Here is a 19,193-nt window from a genome sequence, read left to right on the forward strand (position 1 = left end):
GGACCAGATTTTTAAAGTCATAGTAAAGTAGTATTTTCAATTCGAGTAATATCACTAATCTCACTGACCTTGGAATCACTTCTTTTTATGAGATACTAAGCTGTTCTCATACTTTTTTCTCTCCTTTCTGCTTAGAATAGTATTGATTAATAATGTGAATATTTCCGAAACGGTATGAGATATCCATATGCGGTTTCCACCATTCATTTTTTCTTCAAATTCCCTATCGAAATCATGTATCGCACGACCACCTTTCTATTTAAAAAGAAAATGAAGTTGCATTCAAAATGGCGGATCATATTTTTAAAGTCATAGTAAAGTAGTATTTCCAATTCGAGTAACATCCCCAATCACACCCACCTTGCAATCACTTCTTTTTATGAGATACTAAGCTAAGTAGTTTTTTCAATTTGAGTAGGATTCTCAATCACACCCATCATCAAATTATCTTTGTGTATGAGATATTAAGCCGTTCTCGGACTTTTCACCCACTCTGTATAGTAACTGTAGTCGAACCTATCCATACACAACGCGGACTAATTTGAATGAAGATGGAATTTTAATAAAGGAAAAATGTGCCTTGTACAACGTAAGTCGTTGTTGTACGTACTCAAGGAGTTCGACTACTACAGTTTTAAATTATTGGTTTCAAAGGTAAGCGAGGAGAGTCGACTGGCGGCACTGTACGCGACCGACTGGGACGTGCATCGTGCGATCAAGCTGTCACGACTGGACATGCTGCTTCCGGCACAGGCCGCTGTCGACACGGCCACCCGACTGGCCGCTCTCGAGGAGAGTGCCTGGGATGTCGCCAAGGCCGCTGGACGGCTGCTCGTCTCTCTCAATCGACCTGCTCTCTCTGCCAACGGCGAAGGCGAGGTTACGCAAGTATAACACCATCTGTCTCATCACTCACTGTCTTTCATCCAACCAATCATCTAAGTTCTACAAATGTTTCTATCATCTGCTATTTACATTACATGTAAACAACGACGTTTATCTATAGAATATATTCTAAAAGCCTCCATGCCATATACAAAACGTAAAAACGAGTTCAATCTATAGAATCACCGGGTGTCATTCGTAAGTGCGATATCTCAAAAGTGCGAGTATTTCAACTTTTTGTTGTTTGTATTTATTATATATAAAATTATCAACACATTTCCAAAGATATTAACATATCGCCATTTAAAAGCCAAAACCTAACCTTCCCAACCTTTCCTCTTACATTTTAAACCATATTGAACAGAACCTTTTAGGTTATGTTCATACACTGGACAAATTGAAACTCGCAGTCCTGAGGCCCACCCGAATCACTGTTGAAACCTTGTTGTATTGGATTCGATTGGAGCTCTAATGTAACCAGTGTCTTATACGCAATGTTCTAATTACATAAAATATATGTTTGTTTGAAATGTAAGTTCAGCATACATCCTAAATTCAGCAGCATCATCCTTATGCCAAATTATCTTGAAATTTCGCACTCTCTAATACTGTAGGTGAATGTTAAGTTAATTTTTATGCCTTTATATTGAGGCTTGAAAATTGAAATTCGAATAGGTAAGCATAAATACATAATACATACCAGCAGCAGCCCATACATCACATTACTGCCATTACTCACAACTAACATTATTGTTTCGAGTGAGAGTTTTTGTGCTGCTTCTCAATTATAATTTTATGAAAATGTGTTGAATTATAATTGATAAACAAATAACGTTGTTCAAGTTACTTATTCGGATTATACAGAGCTCTTGTCCACTGTAGGATAACTTCAGTATTATTTCAACTGGCATAAGTAAGAGATTCAATACATTCAGTATTCTAATACATTTAATATTGGACCACTTTTCTCATTTGTGTGTATACTGGATTGAACTATCGGAATAAACTGCCTTCAATCGTATGGAAATTCTCATTATCTGTTGAATACAGTTTATACAATTTCAAAAAGAGCTTCGTTATACACTTTTGATGCCCCGAAAACATTCTCTGAACTATTCATGTATGTATGCTTCTTATGTCATAAAAATATACTTTCATGTCCAGCTATGAAAGTTATATCTGTCTTCTAAGTGCAATTCTCTCTTTTCTCTTCATTGTAATAGCTTTTGTAAGAAGTTTTAATGTATATACGTATAGTTTATATTTTTTAAGAATATTTACATTTTTTTAATTAGTATTAATTTTCTGGGTTTTAGTTTCTATTATTTTTATAATCTATACTGACAACTTTAAAAGTTGTATCCCTTCAAATTCAATAGAGGAATTTATCCTACGAATAAAGATTATTAGATTTATTCATCAACTCAAAGTTGAAATAAATGAAATATGGAAACAGTATTACAAATAAATTTTGTAATAAATGTAAACTGATTTGAATAACCAAAGTAGAGTTGTTTTTAAGTTTTTCATAAATGTATTTTTAAATAGCTGAAATTTCAGTGATTACATTTCTCAATTATTTGTATGTTGAAAGCAATCTGAAATATAAATGAATGTGTTATAGTAAAGTTATTTCAATCATAAATTCAATCACTATTCTCAAGAAGATATACATTTTTTAAAATCACTATAATAATTGTATTTGGCTTGCATGTTCTCCATTGAAATAATGTTATCATTTAACTAACTGCTGGAGTAAAGAATGCATTTTTAATGCTTATATGTGTCCATGATATAATAAATATTCACTAACAAAGTTCACTGTTATTTAAATTTAACATGCAACTTTCTAAAGAATTTTTTATAAAAATATTTACTTATCAGCTTAATAGACTACATTTTTGAATAGTTAAATTACTGATATGCAAAAGTAATTTTCTTGGCCAAAATTTTTAAATCTGTGATATCTCCATAACAGTGGCCAGATTTAGCCTTAAGGATTTGTAAAAAGTGTATTTGTAATGGTGAGCTTTTTTCAAAACATATTTGTGATATATGTAATATTCAATTCAAGTCATTAATGTTTTGTCAACTATTATTGTAAATTTCATTTTTATCGCAATTAACAAACTAATGTGACCTGACATTTCTAATAGAATCTTGATAAGATTTTTCAGGAGAGAGATCACAATTAATATTATCAGTGCCTCCTCAAACAAAGTTGAGTTAATTTCGTTGATTTCATAAATAAAAATCATCACTAAAGCTGAAATGCTTACGTCCAAACTCTACTAACAAGGTATAATCAATCTAGTCATGCATATATATAGATGCATTATTTATGTATTCGATTTGAAGAGCTTTTTATATATTTTTTAAATGGTGCCAAATTTCAAACGAATTTTCAGTAACTTTTTCAAGCAATAAATCACTTCATAATTGGAAAAACCAAATGTGCCACTCATGATAATGAATTTCATTACTATTATTAGGAACTGATAGGTCATTTTTGAACAAGCATGTCTATGAATTCATGAATTAATTCTGAAACCTCAGAAATAAAATTATAATTCACTCCATGCCACTTGGTATTGGTTTGTAAAGAATTTCAATTTCGTTGTCTAGATGCTGGATTAGATTATCGGCAATTTCTGATGAATCGTTGTTCTTTGAATACTAGCGCGATAGTTACTACTGAATTACTAAATATATTCAATGCTTTCACATTCTACATTGAATTTCTCTTGGGCTCTCATAGATCATAAAAATAGAACTACAAAAATTAAACATGTAGGTTGCGAATTATTAGTCATCAGGAAATAGTTCAATAAATACATTTATCATCAACAATTTCTATAGTCGTGTTATTACTAACTCCAATTATAATTACGTATAATTGTATTTTGTGTGTATTTGTGTGTTTTATCCAAAACTTCATATTCAAAGTTTTTTTGTATTTTTCTGGGCTTCTTTATACAAAAAGTATTTTATAATCAACACTAGAGAAAGATAGATCTTGGATAATTTAAAAAGAAAACATTATGAAAGTTATCAACGTGTAAAATGTACATTCATTCGATTCTATCATTAGTCGTCGTGCCTTGAGAAGAATTTTATGTTGTAAACATGACATTTGAAGCTTTGAAAAAACGCTTTGTGAAGCTATGTCATCAACTTGACATGGTAGGGTTGAGTTCATTAAACCCTATTCCATGATTGACTTATACAGTATTGTTGAATAACTGTTAATTTTTCAAATCTTCATTTTGTACTTCACTTACAAATTTTTCCAGTTCTCAAGTGCCATGGTTTGATTATCAGCCAATTTTTTATTATGAATTTCTATATTCTGAGAACTTTTATATTCGGATTAAAAAATGGGAAAATAACTTTTGTAATTTAATAAACATAATATCGAATGTCAATTTCATTATAATATTAATAGCCTATCATTTGTATTTGCCATAGATTTTGTAAATGATGCTTAAACTTTTTTGTAAGCTCGAATCATTTCCATCCAGAATCTCCGTACAAGTATTTTTTAAACATTCTATTGCATAAACATTTCTAAGTAATAATACAACTTATTAATACTACATTATTAGCTTACATCATAATATGCTACCCATAGCTCTCTTGTGTTAAACCAAAGCATTTGCTTTTTCATTATAAGATAGAAGACTTGAATTAGCCTTAATCATTGATTTATACACCGCCTGAATTGCTTGTTAGTATTTTATTCAGGCAACACAATAAAATAATGGGAAAAATTTGTATTCGACATTTTTAACAACTATAAGAACTATTAATGACTTCATCAAAGACTGATAATGCTATGTGCATTTCTTTTAAATATTGCATTTATTTAAATAGTCCTCATTTTTGGAAAATATTAATTTTATTTGAAATAGTTTATAAGAAAATTGACGTGTTGTGAAACGCCTTTATTCTAGCAATGATTATTAAAATTACATAGTAAGCTGATATTCCTATTTTTCAAATACAAAATGGATTAATTAAGTTAGGCTAACCTTTAATGAAAGGTTAGCATCCCAATTCATAGTTCATAGATTGATTGTACTGTATATTGTATTAATCATTATTTAAACTATTATTTATTGTTTCCGAAGATTAAAAATATATTTATTTCTCTCAGATACTATCGCTTATTGTCATTCATTACAATTTTTGAAAATATATTTATATATGTATTCTATTTATCTTTTTAAAGGGTTGTCGTGTATTTATTTATTTTACTGTAAATAAAGAAGTGTACTTTGAGATAGTGTTAATTATTCTTGTCTTATCATTCGTTTGAAGTCAAGCTATTAGTGAGTATTACAAAGAGGATAGGTAGTATTTCTGTTAATGTTGTTCGATTCTCTTTTTAAGTAAAAAGCATTTATACTCTACAAATCTAACATAGAATACTCTATACTCTTTTCTGTTATTCTGAAATTATAATAATCTTGTAAAGTGCTATGAGATGGCTGTCCCCTTCCTTCCTTGCGGATCACTGTGTAGTGTGTATGAATTTAGTCGGGTTAGAAAAAATTACAACAAATAATCAACCATGACATATTTTGAATGATTTATTGTGAATTCAGAATTTCTCAGCAATTTTCAAAACTTGATATGCGTGAACATAAATGTAGCTTTGAATGACAATTAGCTGAGATAATTGGTTCGTTTGTTTGCTCATACAACTAGGAAGAAAATTAAATATGATACGGACGCAATTATCATTTGAGAAATACGTTGAGATGAATATTATACGAATACTAAACAGACTAGTCTTCCGAAAGATATATGGTATTGCATTACTTCTCTTGAGTTCTATAACTTTTAAGTATTCTTAGCATTTTTCAGACCATTCAAATGAGCCATCATTTGTTGCTTCCGCTTTTGTGACTCAGCAACTTGCCGCTGTAATCTGACAAGTAGCATTTTGTTCCTTTTCTGAAAATGAAAAGATTCTGTTGCATTAATACTATAAAAAGTATTAGTCTACTTCTAGCTTTTTATCCTAGGACTAAATTTCTCAGACTAAATTATTCCTTGCTAATATTGAATTAAGTGCGAATTTAAGATTGAAAAAAGAAAATTATAAGGTCTGATCGAGAAAGGTTCTTCCAATAGTCCATCTTTCACAATCAAAGAGATAAGATTGAGAATATGTAGTTTCTTGAACAAGTCGTACCAAAACACGAGTTTCATTAATTCGAGTAGCCTACATTACAATCGTTCACGGATTCATGGATGATCTGAAATAAGTTTATCAAGTAAGCTATCTAATATTTTATCTTCATCCTAAAATCATTTAACGTTCGTTGAATCATGAAAATAATATTTTATCAATTAGTCTCACCTCAAGTTTATCGATATCTTGTTGTACCAACACTTCCATTTGTTTCAAGTTCTTCGATTCTAAAATCCGCTTCTCCTCTTGCAGGCGCTTTACAGTTTCCTCAAGTTGGGCCATCTCATTCAGATCTTCTTTTTTCGGCTCGGCTGAACCTGTAAATTATGACAGCTATTTTATTCAATGGAAATACGCTAGAAGTTCAATAACAAGTAATACTATTACGGTAGTATGGAAAAATGAAACGTTATTACCATTTATGGTGTGTTTGATAATAACTCACCTTCGGAATTTTGTAAACCCAAAACCAACACAAACTCACTGCGGCATCTTAATCCATATTGAATTATTATTATTATTATTCTCCTGGGAAAAAGTACAGATTCTATTCCGTTGTGTTCAGACTAAAAGCCTAAAGTCAATCCTCAATCTTGAAAAATATATCATCCGATAAGATACTGTTAGAACTTGTAAAATTTAAAACATTCGATCAAGTTAAATTCAAAATTTTTGATTAAAATATAAAGGATATCATTGCTCTTACTTTTAATCTTTTTTATCAACTCTTCCTTGAAATTTTGAGCTTTTTCAGATTTTTTCCGTAATTCCTCATTTTGATTTTCAGCTACAATCTTAAACCAATCCATCTTCCAGCTCAAGTCTTGAACTTCGACTGCTGTTTTCTGCAATATAAAATCAAATGAAGCACTATATAACTAGTAGTTCTGTGAACAGTAGCACTAAGTAGCAGCTCTTTGTATAATAGCACCAACTAGTAGTTCTGTGGATAGTAGACCAGCCTCCTTTAAGCCTCTTCCGGCCACCATTCTCGGCAAGTGGGTCGTCAAGTGCCCGAGCGAGTCGAGAGGCATTAGTATTCTTATTGGGTTCTTCACACTAGGGTCGCCAGATTCTGGCGGCCACCCGCCTGATGTCTCACTCGGGTCGCCAGCCCGGCAGCCAATCCTGGTGTGCCAGTGTGCTTTACATGGATCCTCACTGGTGGCCGAATTCAATACGAGCCTAACAACGTTTCAAATTAGTACTGTCAACTGGTGAGCCCGAGAGTTGAAAGCAGTGAAAAGTCAAGAGAAAAGTTCATGCATCATTGATGCAAGCAATTAATAATCAAGCTGAAACCCGATTGATTTTGATTAGCCTAATTCTATAGTCTGATGTTTCCTATGTTTAGTAGTAGATAATGCGTAAAAAGTAATATTAGATAACGAAAGAAACACCCTTACACATAATTATGTCGACGCGCATTTCTAAAAGGAACATTACTGCCAAATCTCATTGCTGAAAATGATTTTTATTGCTCAAATTTCTTTGAAACTAATTCACTTACTAGTGCTACATATTGTTGGTCAAGTGAAATCAGTTTTGTTTCCAATTGCTCTTTTCAGAAAGGTATTGTATAAAAATATTGTAAGAATGTTTTACTCATGATAATTACATTTGATGTTGAAACCCTACTGTTACTCACCATAATAGCATCCAAACTCTTTTTATTTTCTTCCTTTAAACTACTGTTTTTTTGCTCAATACACAACATTTCACGCTCATTGTTTGATGCTTGCTCCTTTGCTTTTTCAATTTTTTCAACCACTGAGGGAAAATCATGATTCATTATTAAAATAAAATTATGGAACAATAATGATAATAATAATAATACTAATGATGAGATGCATATAACACCATCTGTTCCCCCTTTGGAAGACTGGGCTTGTGATGACTCCGCAGCAAAGAATAGTGACAACTAGGTTGGTGGCCCCTTTCTCGTTCTGTATTAAGTTTTACCTTTATCTGCAGCCCCAAAGAAACAAGAGGATATTGCTGTGCCACACCAGGAAATAGAAGACGTAGAATTACTCATATTTTCCAAGTAGATGACATGTAGATATCTATGCAGCCAACAAATCCGACCTTAAGTTGGCTGCAGGTATGGTTCAGCATTACTCCATGGATTGTCGAATATACTTTGAGGTGGGACAAGTGTTCTGTTAGAAGGAAGGGCACAACGCCTGTGTCAAATTTAGCTGGAGCCCAGTTTCAGCACCTCATTGATAGCAGAACTATTAAGGCTGTAAATGCTGGAGAGACCTATTATTATATTTTGGTATTATATTTTGCTGTGCCAGCTCTTCTTTGAAAATGAGCTCCATACGGAACTTAGGGACACCCAAAAGAGAATGCACATGAAGCGGAGTCTACAGCACCTACACACGTTCATCTGTTGCCATGATAATCTGCCACGGTCTGAGGGAGGTAGAGGAAAAGCCACCTGGTGTGGTTGGAAATTTAGTATAAGAAAAGATAGGCGAGTCGAACGTAAACAACTTTTACTTTGACCAACTTTACAAAGCTACCATTACATGTTCCATTCATCATCATTTGCAACAGTGAAACACTTTACTAAAGTTTCTATTAAATATTATATTCTGTATTGATGTTTATTTCAAAACTTTGAATCATTATGGTATCATACGTATCACACACTCATTTATATAATATCGGTACATCTCACCCACTTCCAATGAAACAAAAATAGGCATTTTATTCTGCGTACATGATACCATGTTTTCTATATCCAATAATACTTACAAATCTTTTTCTCCGAGTTCAATTCATTCAATTCAATTTCTAGATTTTTTGAAAGCTCTTCAAGTTTCATTTCATTTTGCCTCAGCTTTTTGCAACTTTCTATCAGCGATAATTCATTTTCTGCACTGTTCATGATAGAAGCTGGCCCTTTAATTGCAAACCAATTGATTAGATCTGCGAAATAAAGATGCAAATGCAATAAGTAGTAGTTGATAAATTCTAAAATACAACAGATGAATGTATATTATTTCAATTATTACTTTCCTTGCCATATTACCATAATGTAAGGAAAGTATTGCTTTCCAAAAAAAATTAGGGCACCTTAATTTCAAGTTTTCTGTACGTTTCAAGGTCCCCTGAGTCCAAAAACTTGATTTTTGGGCGTTGGTCTGCTTATGTGTGGGTGTGTGTATGTCTGTGAACACGATAACTTCATTCCTAATTAACCGATTGACTTGAAATTTTAAACTTAAGGTCCTTATACCATGAGGATTCGACAATAAAATTCAATCCAAAATGGCGGAAAAAAGCGGATAGTGACTGGAAAACCATGTTTTTCACGTTTTTCTCAAAAACGGCTCCAACGATTTTCTTCAAATTTATTTTTAGCTATGTATAAGCCCTATCAACTGACATGAGTCTCATTTCTTGGAAAATTGCAGGAGCTCCGTAATATTCTTGAAAAAAGTGGATTTTGATAGATTTCTATCACGATTTTCTCAAAAATGACATGGCCGATTTTTTTTATAAATCTGAGAAAATTTTAGAATGTATGTGCTTGCATACTTGTTTCGAAAATGCTTTATCCTGTAGGCCTATATAGACATTTTCTATAACGGATAGCGAGACTCAAATTAGATAATAAAAAATCTGGTGTAGCTACCAAAGAGAAAAGATAACTGTCATAATTTGCTAGGTATATCTTTTCTCTATTGTGATATTATACCGCGTGTATGAAACATGCAACTCAATACCGCGTATTAGGCAGCACTTCCTACATACTACCTATAGTATAATAATTACCTATACCTATAAAGTATCTTAGGCTATTATAGGAAGTCCTGATGTAGGCATCTTTTGGAAGTAAAGATTGAGGGATTATTATTGAAATCATTGATACTTAACCATTAAATTCAAAATTTATCTTGAACCAAATTCAAAATTTTATTTTAGCCAGGAATGGGCCTAAATTATTCTTGAGCAGCAAAATATTCAACAAAGTTCCTGCTATCATACGACACAGAGGGACAGGACAAATTCAAGAAAGCCCCGAAGAGCTACCTTTTAACAACTCTACTCTTAGAAATGACGACCATAACGCGACCGTATTTTTAGTGGGATGAAAACAAGTACAGTAACAAGTACGGTAAGTATTTTGATGAAAATTTACAATTCATACTCATAGACTACCGTAGGTTTACATAAGTACCGTACTTGAAGTAATATTGTAACTTAAATTAGTAGCTTGCAGCTACAATTTATTAATCAACCAAAAAATCCTAGGTACCTACCCTACAAGATAATACGGTAAGAAATGCAAAATAAAAACATGTTGAAATGTTCTACATTAGATACGGTAAGGTACTAAATGAAACATTAATAAACAAATGTTGCATAATAAAAAGGAGTTACCGTATCTTATAGTTTTTACCGACCTACTTTAAACCAAAATAGAAATTACCGTATTTGAATATAGAAAATTCAGTTGATGGAGGAAAAATTTTATATATATTCAGGCCTATGAATTGAAATCACAAACTAATAATGCTTTGTTATTTTTGACAATAGATTTTCAATATGCTATAAAAAATGTTGTAAATGTATTTTGAAAATGTTCACAAATTAGAAAATCAGGTCTGCCAACAAAGCTATCAATGAAATATTTGAAATAATCCTTATACATATTTTCAATTATTTTCAACTGTATCTACAATTTATTTACCAAATCATTATTCAAGAAAAAACTATTTCCACCCAATTTCCAAAATTCTCTTGAAGAATGATATTTTTATTATTTTTTGATGATCAGCTGTTTTAACCTTTTAACAGCAAGGAGCGCTGCGTGCTGTCTGCTATTGTTTTTGGATGCATGTTTGGGGCTGTCAAAAAATAATGTCAACTATCGTATTGATTTTACACTGTTGTTAAATTTTTACTGGAATGCTACACTATTGAAATGCATAATAATGCAGGCGGAAGATGCTCGTTTCATCAAAAGGTAAATATATATATTTTTGCTAATAACATATTTTTAGAGGTTGTAGTATTATTCCTATCATAATTACAGTAGCCGTTATCATTCAAGATCACAATAGTGAAATAGGAAAGATTTTACTATTCAGGTTTCAATTCTAAGTTATGTATATAGTGTCTATGTATTATTTATATTGTAAAGGATTTGTTAGTTATATGTAGTAAATTAAAAATTTTATATCTCGTGCTTTATTTTTAATTATTTTTGTATTGATAAGTAGGCCCATATAAAATTGAACTGTAAAGCCTTATAATTTCAGTATTGTACGCTTTAATTACTATACTTTCAAGAAAGTAGATAGAAGAAGTCATTACTGAGCGTGATTTAGACCTATATAAAAACTCATGATCAGATGTAAGAATGAGAGTAGCCCACAAAGTGTATAGTATAGGTTATACCTGAGTATTAGTGTTGGATAAGGTCAGTACACAAAAAACTAATATTGTTATAATTATAAGTCATAAAGTACAGTGTCATAAAAAGTGATGAAAAAATTTAAAACTAGACTTGTTAAACTTCGAATTATTATTTTTCTTTGTTGCAGGCGTGTTCGCTCTGGAACCATAGATGTACACCCCTTGGAAACGGCATTGATTGTCAACTATGAGGTGGAAGCGGTCATTCTTGGCGAGCATGGCCAGCAGCTACTCAGTGAGAAAAAGGTTAGTCTCACTCGTGCAAACTCAGCATTATAAATCTACAATACCTTGAGTATATTGTATCATACAATTTTGGATTATTCAAGTTCTCAGACACAGTTGAACTTTTGAATCTCATCAATGATGTTGGTTCACAGTACAGTAACTATATAGCCACAGTATGGCCAATTATTGGCCATTGACTGTCACGTGGTACAAATCCACCATTATGATTACAAACAAACTTTATAGTCCTATCTATACCTACTTTATTACATAGGAAAGCTTGAAACATCAATTTTTCTTCCCTCGGGCTCTTCGCGGACCACTTTTAGGGAACCACTGATCTAAATATGCAGAAAGATAGATTTCAATTTTATTGTATTTTGTCATCCAACTTATTGGATCGAACTTCTAATAAGCTAATTCGAAATATTTTGGCGGCTCAATTGGATGTAACGTTTTATGAAATATTTAAATCACGGTTAAGCTTTTTTTCCCGCCGCTGCCATAATGATTTCAAATATTCGTATTTCATAATGCAGCACTTCCTTATAATAATATTCTATTAATATCTATTTTCGAATTTCTATTCAACTTTCTTATCTAACCCTTCTAAAAGGATTTGGGAAATGCGTTTTTTAACTAGGTACTCTACTTCGAAAAATGATGATTGTGTTTTGCAGGACTGCCAGAAAATCATTCGCCTGAAGCGGCTGGACGCGAACACAGACTGCAGTGCACTGGCCAAGGATGTGTGCGACAAGTGCACTCTGATTCACAAGTCCAAACAGGCCGAAGTCGAACATCTCATCTATTACCTTCGCAGTCGCAAGGAAAATGCTTTTGCTGGTATGCTATTTGTATAGAGTGTCTGATAAGTCACTCCCTATTTTTTACACCTATAATTTCTTTATTTATGAACCAATTTTGTTAGAACTACATTTGTTAGATAGAGCACTCCTTGAGGTTGTGTTTAACACCAATTTTTGTTTCAGTTTAAAAATGCCCCCTCTCTTGACACTGTGGAAGAACGAGCCGAAATAGCAGCTCGTTTTGTGGTCTGAGTATCTGTGATGCGGGTACAAAGATGGTGGAGGGCTGAACGAGGGATCCATGCAACACTGGATGCAAAATCTATTGAAAATTGCCATTCCAAATTACTAACAACAGGGAGTGTCGCAGATAGAAGACGATCAGGAAAACCATCAACGTCAAGGACAGCAGATAATGTTGATAGAGTTCGTGAAATGTTCATGAGTAGCCCTAAGAAATCACTGCGTCAAGAATCTCGTGAAAGTGGTCTTTCACGTTACTCTGTTGCAACGATTCTTGAGAAAGATCTCAATGTTTTTGCATCCAGTATTGCATGGATCTCTCGTTTAGCCCTCCACCACCTTTTTACTCGCACCACAGATCCTCAGAACTCATAAAGAGCTGCCATTTCAGCTCGATCTTCCACAGTCAAGAGAGGGGGCATTTTTAAACTGAAACAAATGAAAATTGGTATTAAACTCAACCTCAAGGAGTGCTCTATCTAACAAATGTAGTTCTAACAAAATTGGTTCATAAATAATGAAATTATAGCTGTATAAAAATAGGGAGTGACTTATCAGACACCCTATACATTATTTGCTCTGAATCAACAAAGCTACGAGCGCTTGCTTCAACGAAGTTACTAAAATCACCGCCATAGTGTTGTTGTGAAGAGATCCGATCCGGCGTCTAGTAGTCCAGGCAATGAATGCTCAAAAAAGGGTATAGAGGGAAAAGTTTGGAATACAATTTTTGACCCCGCAGTTCTGTTTAGGGTAGTGAGGAGGTAAACATATCAAAAGTCCCCACCCCTACCCCCTGTGCTAAGGGGGGAGGGGTGGTTCAAAGGTACCATTTTTTGGTTTCTCGCATATAACTCGAAAATTATGCATTTTACAGACATGACTATTCTATAAGATATTGAAGCTTACATATTTTCCTACAATATTGATTCAACAACTTTTTCTATATCTCTTTCACTTTTCGAGATATCCGCTCTGAAAGATGTGACATTTTGAAAAAACACATTTTCCTTCGATTTTTTGCTATTTTTGCTCTTAAAATCTTTTAATGTCGATGGGAAAAATCCATGCTGATCATGAGCTTATAGAGCATCAAATTCTCTTCAATTTGATGTATAATTTCACAAGTTTACGCACATCCCCACGACTGTTGCAGCAGCTTCAGTGTTGAGTGTGAGATCTTCAGTTATGCAAAAATAGACCAATTAACAAAGGAATTTGGAGAGAATGTTTTGAACACAATTTTTGACTTCGCAGCTTTGTTGGGACCAGTTGGGGGTGAACATATCGAAAGTCCCCATCTCTACCCCTTGTGCTAAAGGGATGAGGGTGGTTTAAAAGTTGCATTTTTCAATGTTTTGCTTACACGCTCATATCTTGAGGAAATGCGTTCAACCGACATGACTAACTATTCAAAAATAAAGCATGATACATTCTCTACAATATTTGTTCTGTGGTGATTTGTGATATCTCCAACAGTTTTCGAGATATACGCTCTTAAATGTGTAAAATTGTTAAAATAACAGCTTTTAATCCTATTTTTTGATGTTTCAGGGCTTATAACTCCTCAACAATCCATCGTGAAAATGATTGCTCACCGTTGATTTGTAGAGCTTTGTTTTCTCTTCAATTTGATGTATTATTTCACTAGTTGGTGTTTTCCTTCCATTGTTATAGCAGATTCTAGGTGGGGGGTGAAATTTCAATTTTGTTATAATTGATCACTTGACAATGAGATTTAAGTCTGGAACATATGGTACACAATTTTTGACTTCGTAGATTAATGAAGACTAGTTGTGAGGTAAACATAGCAAAAATACGCATCTCTAGCCCGTCTATTGGAGGTGTGGAACTGCTAAGTTGTACTTGTTGCGGAGTTCACCCCAACATTGAATCTGCTATAACAATAGAAGGAAAACATTAATTAGTGAAATAATACTTCAAATTGAAGAGAAAACAAAGCTCTACAAATCTACGGTGAGCATTCATTTTTACGATGCATTGTTGAGGAGTTGTAGGCCCTGAAACATCAAAAAATTGGATTAAAAGCTGTGTTTTTTATCAATTTTACACATTTAAGAGCGTATATCTCGAAAACTGTTGGAGATATCACAAATCACCACAGAACAAATATTGTAGAGAATGTATCATACTTTATTTTTGAATAGTCAGTCATGTCGGTTGAACGCATTTTCCTCAAGATATGAGCGTGTAAGCAAAACATTGAAAAATGCAACTTTTAAACCACCCTCATCCCTTTAGCACAAGGGGTAGGGATGGGGACTTTCGATATGTTCACCCCCAACTGGTCCCAACAAAGCTGCGAAGTCAAAAATTGTGTTCAAAACATTCTCTCCAAATTTAGCTTGCCGAAAAGGTTCCAAAACTGATGAAAAGAGTAATAAATTCATGGCTCTTTTATCTATTGTTCTTGTATTTGCTTTCGTCTACCATGTTAACTGTCTTTTCAATTTTGAGTTTTCTATTATGAATATAGGATATCTTATGCCATTTAATATACAGATAGAGGCAAGAGCATTAGTACAATAAATTATGTAGGAAAATCTGCAATAGGATAAATAAAAATAATTGTATCGTGTGACCTGGCTGGCTCAGGTCAGGTGTCAGAGTTTTCATATCGCACCTCATCAATTTCAGGGCCTCTGACATGACCTAACGACTGTTTAAAGCCGGGACCGACTACTGTACTGAATTTCTTTGTTAAATCAATTTATAAATTATGTACTACAAACTTTAAAACTCAAATGCAGTGTATATTGCGAAAATCCATACCTTACTGAACATTTTATTATAGACTAGCAGGTAACCCGTGCTCCGCAAAGGGCTGTTGAAAGCTTAACTTGATTGAATTGTAAGTATTCAAGTGCCATGCTGATATTGTAAATATTAACAACTGTAATAATTTATAACAGGAAAAAAACATTTGATTGGGCTTTTATCGCACGTAAATTATGTATCACAGGAGTCAATCTGTTTCAATAACACTATAATAAATTGATTAATAAAAATGAAAATAGGCCTATAACCATCCTCGGTAAATTAAGAATCTTGATGCAAAATTTCGAGTCAATTAGTCCAATAAATCAGGCGCGATGATGCGTCATTTCCTAACCCATACATCTATAAGCCAATTCTTTTCTTTATAATATTATAGATTAGGTTTTATCATAGGCCTATGCTATCTCTTCTCAATGGTTTTATATGAAAGTTATCATTTCTATTCCTGTTTTACGTATTCTTTAATCAGTTGGATAAAAGTATCAAGTAAAATCTTGCTGACATTTTACTTTGAATTATCCTGACTTGATGTTGGGATGTATTATTTTTTCTATGAATTACCCATTTGGTTTTTGATCCTTTTCAACTCTCTAAAATAATTGAATAAATTCAAATTTTAATATAATGACAATTTAGACGGAAAATGAATAAATGGAAGGAAACGAATTATTACATTGTATTTTTGGCCTTGCAGAGAGTATGGAGAGCCCGAGGCCGTATTCAGGCTGCGAGAGTCCGTCTCCGGGGGGGCAGACGACCGCTGAGGGCAAGGCGGCGGCGTCGGCCTCGTTCGCCCAGCTCGAGGACTACCTGGAGCTGCTCTACGAAGACCTGCCCGACAAGGTCCGAGGGTCGGCGCTCATTCTTCAACTGGCCCAAGATTCCAATAATCTCAATGAGTTGGCCAAGCGAGGTAAGCAGTACGAGTACGAGAGATAAGAATACAAAAATCGATGACAGTTATTACTAAAGCTGGTTGTTGTTATTTTGATAATTTTTAGGCAGATCTTGATTATTTTTGCTGATCAGGATCACCTAGATAGGTTCGTTTTACATAGTCTTTTGATGTTTTTTCTTAGTGGATCTGCATCATTTAATGTTTTTGATGGTGTTCTCCAACTTGAGCCATGATCATAGGTTCCATTTCTTCTCCATATGACACTTTTCTTTAAAAAAATGACACTTTTCACGGAGTGATCCGTGGTCCAGTGGATAGAGTGCTTGCGTAGCAGCATAGAGATCCCGGGTTCAAACCCTCTCATTACCAAAAGTTTTTTAACCAGATCACTCCCGTGTTATCGGATGGACAAGTTAAATTGTCGGTCCCGGCTGAAGTATGACAGTCGTAAGGCCCATTGACGGCTTAAATGATATATCCAGGCAGTGGGACCTTCCCGCAAGGGACTCCCCACCAACAAAAGCCATACCAATTTACTTTTTTTTCTTTAAATCTCACCTAATTTAGGTGTGGTTTGAAAAAGTGTCATATGGAGAAGGAATGGAACCTATGAACATGCACTGATAGTTTATGAGAGTTGCTGCCTCTACAACTAACAGCTTTATTAATTCACTACTTATATATTGTGATAGAGTGATGTCCTCACTCTCTCTTAATGATGTCCTATAATTTTGGATTTCAATAAATTTGAATTTATTTGTGTGTCCAAACTCAGTTCTTCGTGTCCTGCTTTGTCGAAATTACAAGTGAAGCTTGATGCTGTGCAAATTAATCTATGTTTTTAACTGCAGTTTTGTTATTTTTTTTGGAAATGAATGTTCGCTAAATTTGTCAACTTGTATTCTTATTTCACTAGTTTCAATCTAAAAATGTGAGTTTTGAACTTAAAATCTTGATGATTAATCAAAGTAGAATTCATTAACTTTCTAAACTTTGTATTCCTACAAAACACGGTAGTGGAACAGTTTTGAAATGAACTTTTTATTCCTCCCAAGATCATTGTTATAATTTCTTAGTTGATGTATGAATAGGATATATATAATTCCAGTAAGTTATTTTAAATATTAATCTATGACTAGGATTGAATTTCTGTTTTAAAACATCAATTCAGGATTTGAAATCAAAACAAAATTTTCAAACTATTTTTTCATTCAAGGTGATTGCCATGTTCGTATTGTAGCATTGTTATCAGTAGTGTAAAATAGTGAGTTTCTATTACCTTTATGTCATAAAAGTTATGTCAATGAATTATAAGAATATATTTTTGTAAATAAATAGAGTCGAATAAAGTTATTTGTTTTGTAATAGTTCATTTTTTATTCATACGATTTTAAAGGGACTATGCAACTGCCCAACTCAATATATTTTTACTATACATTTTTATGTTTTATGAGTTTGTACTGCATAAGTTTAACATATTATGTTTGTTGAAACTCACTGAATATTATCATACTGCAGTCTATCATTTTTTCGATGAACAATAACAAATACTTATGTATTTTCTCAATTGTTTTGTTTTAGAATCAGTACTGAGTGCATTATCGCGAGTTCTGCGTGAAGACTGGAAGAAAAGCATTGAGCTCAGCACAAATATTGTTCATACTTTCTTCTGTTTCTCAATCTACAGCACATTCCATCCCATTATCCGCCGTTATAAGGTAAGTCTAGTCATATTCCCCCTCCGTTTGAGACATCATCATATTCCCCCTCCGTATGATTGTTTGAGACATCAATTAATGTTGTAAAAATATACAGCGTTCTAAGAAAAGTCTGCATCTAATAGAAATCGGTGGCATGCCAATTGACAGAATCCCAAACGACCGAACGCTACATTTTCCCAAACGGCCGAAAAGTACTTTTTTCCCAATTGGCAGAATTAATGAAATATTGAAACTGTAACTTTCTCATTCAGCCAAAACCCAAATGACAGAAAACTTTTAAGAATTTTCCCAATCGACAGAAAATGTTGTTTGTTGCATTGAGCCGAAAGTGGTGAGAGTCCCAAACGACCGAAAGTGTTGAGAGTCCCAAACGACCGAAAGTGATAGGTTTCCCAAACGACAGATAGTTTCTCTAGTTTTTCGCAAATGACAGAAAGCGTTCTGCCAATTGGGAAAAAGTAGTTTTCGGCCGTTTGGGAAAATATAGCGTTTCGGTCGTTTGGGATTTTGTCAATTGGGACCCTACGTTAGAAATCATGCTACGAACTATGATTCCCGGTTCCACCATGCTCGGTCAAGACATTTGAACATGATCAAGGTGGGCATGCTTTACAAGTGTGCATTGGAATTATATATAGTAACTATTTTCATAGAAAGCATATATGTTCTAGTGCACACGTTGTAAACCGTACCTGATTTGATCATGTTCGAATATCTTTACCGAACTTGATGAAACCGGGCATGAGAATTAAGTTGAAGTGATAAAATTATTGATATTTTTGCATAAGCAATTCAATTAGTATTTATTCAATATCCTCTATTATTATTTCATTCAATAATCCTGTATTTATGGTTTTATAGAATTCAGTGTCATATCTATGATTTTTTTAATGAATCAACTAGTCAATTTTATTTGTACGTATTTTTATTAACTTGTCATGGCTCAAAACTTGTAATTTTCAAGTGACAAAATA

At 33.3% G+C, this 19,193-nt stretch overlaps 3 protein-coding genes across 3 annotated transcripts in view; 2 read left to right on the forward strand and 1 right to left on the reverse strand.

The window, feature by feature from the left end:
- LOC111064084 (activated Cdc42 kinase-like) overlaps window positions 1-5,168 on the forward strand; it is a 73,442-nt gene extending 68,274 nt beyond the window's left edge. The window contains exon 22 of the mRNA XM_039423557.1: window positions 655-5,168. Within this exon, the coding sequence (XP_039279491.1) occupies window positions 655-894 (240 nt within the window). The 3' untranslated portion in view covers window positions 895-5,168. The remainder of the gene's footprint in view (window positions 1-654) is intronic.
- A 296-nt stretch (window positions 5,169-5,464) lies between these two features.
- Window positions 5,465-10,525, reverse strand: LOC111048375 (eukaryotic translation initiation factor 3 subunit A). Its single transcript, XM_022334244.2, has 6 exons — window positions 10,507-10,525; window positions 8,852-9,025; window positions 7,734-7,855; window positions 6,792-6,930; window positions 6,254-6,402; window positions 5,465-5,844 (listed from the first exon to the last, which is right to left on the reverse strand). The coding sequence occupies exons 2-6, from the start codon at window positions 8,982-8,984 to the stop codon at window positions 5,731-5,733; spliced, it is 657 nt and encodes a 218-aa protein (XP_022189936.2). The 5' UTR covers window positions 8,985-9,025; window positions 10,507-10,525; the 3' UTR covers window positions 5,465-5,730.
- A 384-nt stretch (window positions 10,526-10,909) lies between these two features.
- The window catches only part of LOC111048381 (kinesin-associated protein 3), a 34,540-nt gene continuing 26,256 nt past the window's right edge, over window positions 10,910-19,193 (forward strand). The window contains exons 1-5 of the mRNA XM_039422770.1: window positions 10,910-11,069; window positions 11,650-11,767; window positions 12,430-12,595; window positions 16,295-16,513; window positions 18,080-18,216. Of these exons, the coding sequence (XP_039278704.1) occupies window positions 11,038-11,069; window positions 11,650-11,767; window positions 12,430-12,595; window positions 16,295-16,513; window positions 18,080-18,216 (672 nt within the window). The 5' untranslated portion in view covers window positions 10,910-11,037. The remainder of the gene's footprint in view (window positions 11,070-11,649; window positions 11,768-12,429; window positions 12,596-16,294; window positions 16,514-18,079; window positions 18,217-19,193) is intronic.

This window comes from Nilaparvata lugens, chromosome 3, assembly GCF_014356525.2.
Source record: "Nilaparvata lugens isolate BPH chromosome 3, ASM1435652v1, whole genome shotgun sequence".
Classification (NCBI taxonomy): domain Eukaryota; kingdom Metazoa; phylum Arthropoda; class Insecta; order Hemiptera; family Delphacidae; genus Nilaparvata; species Nilaparvata lugens.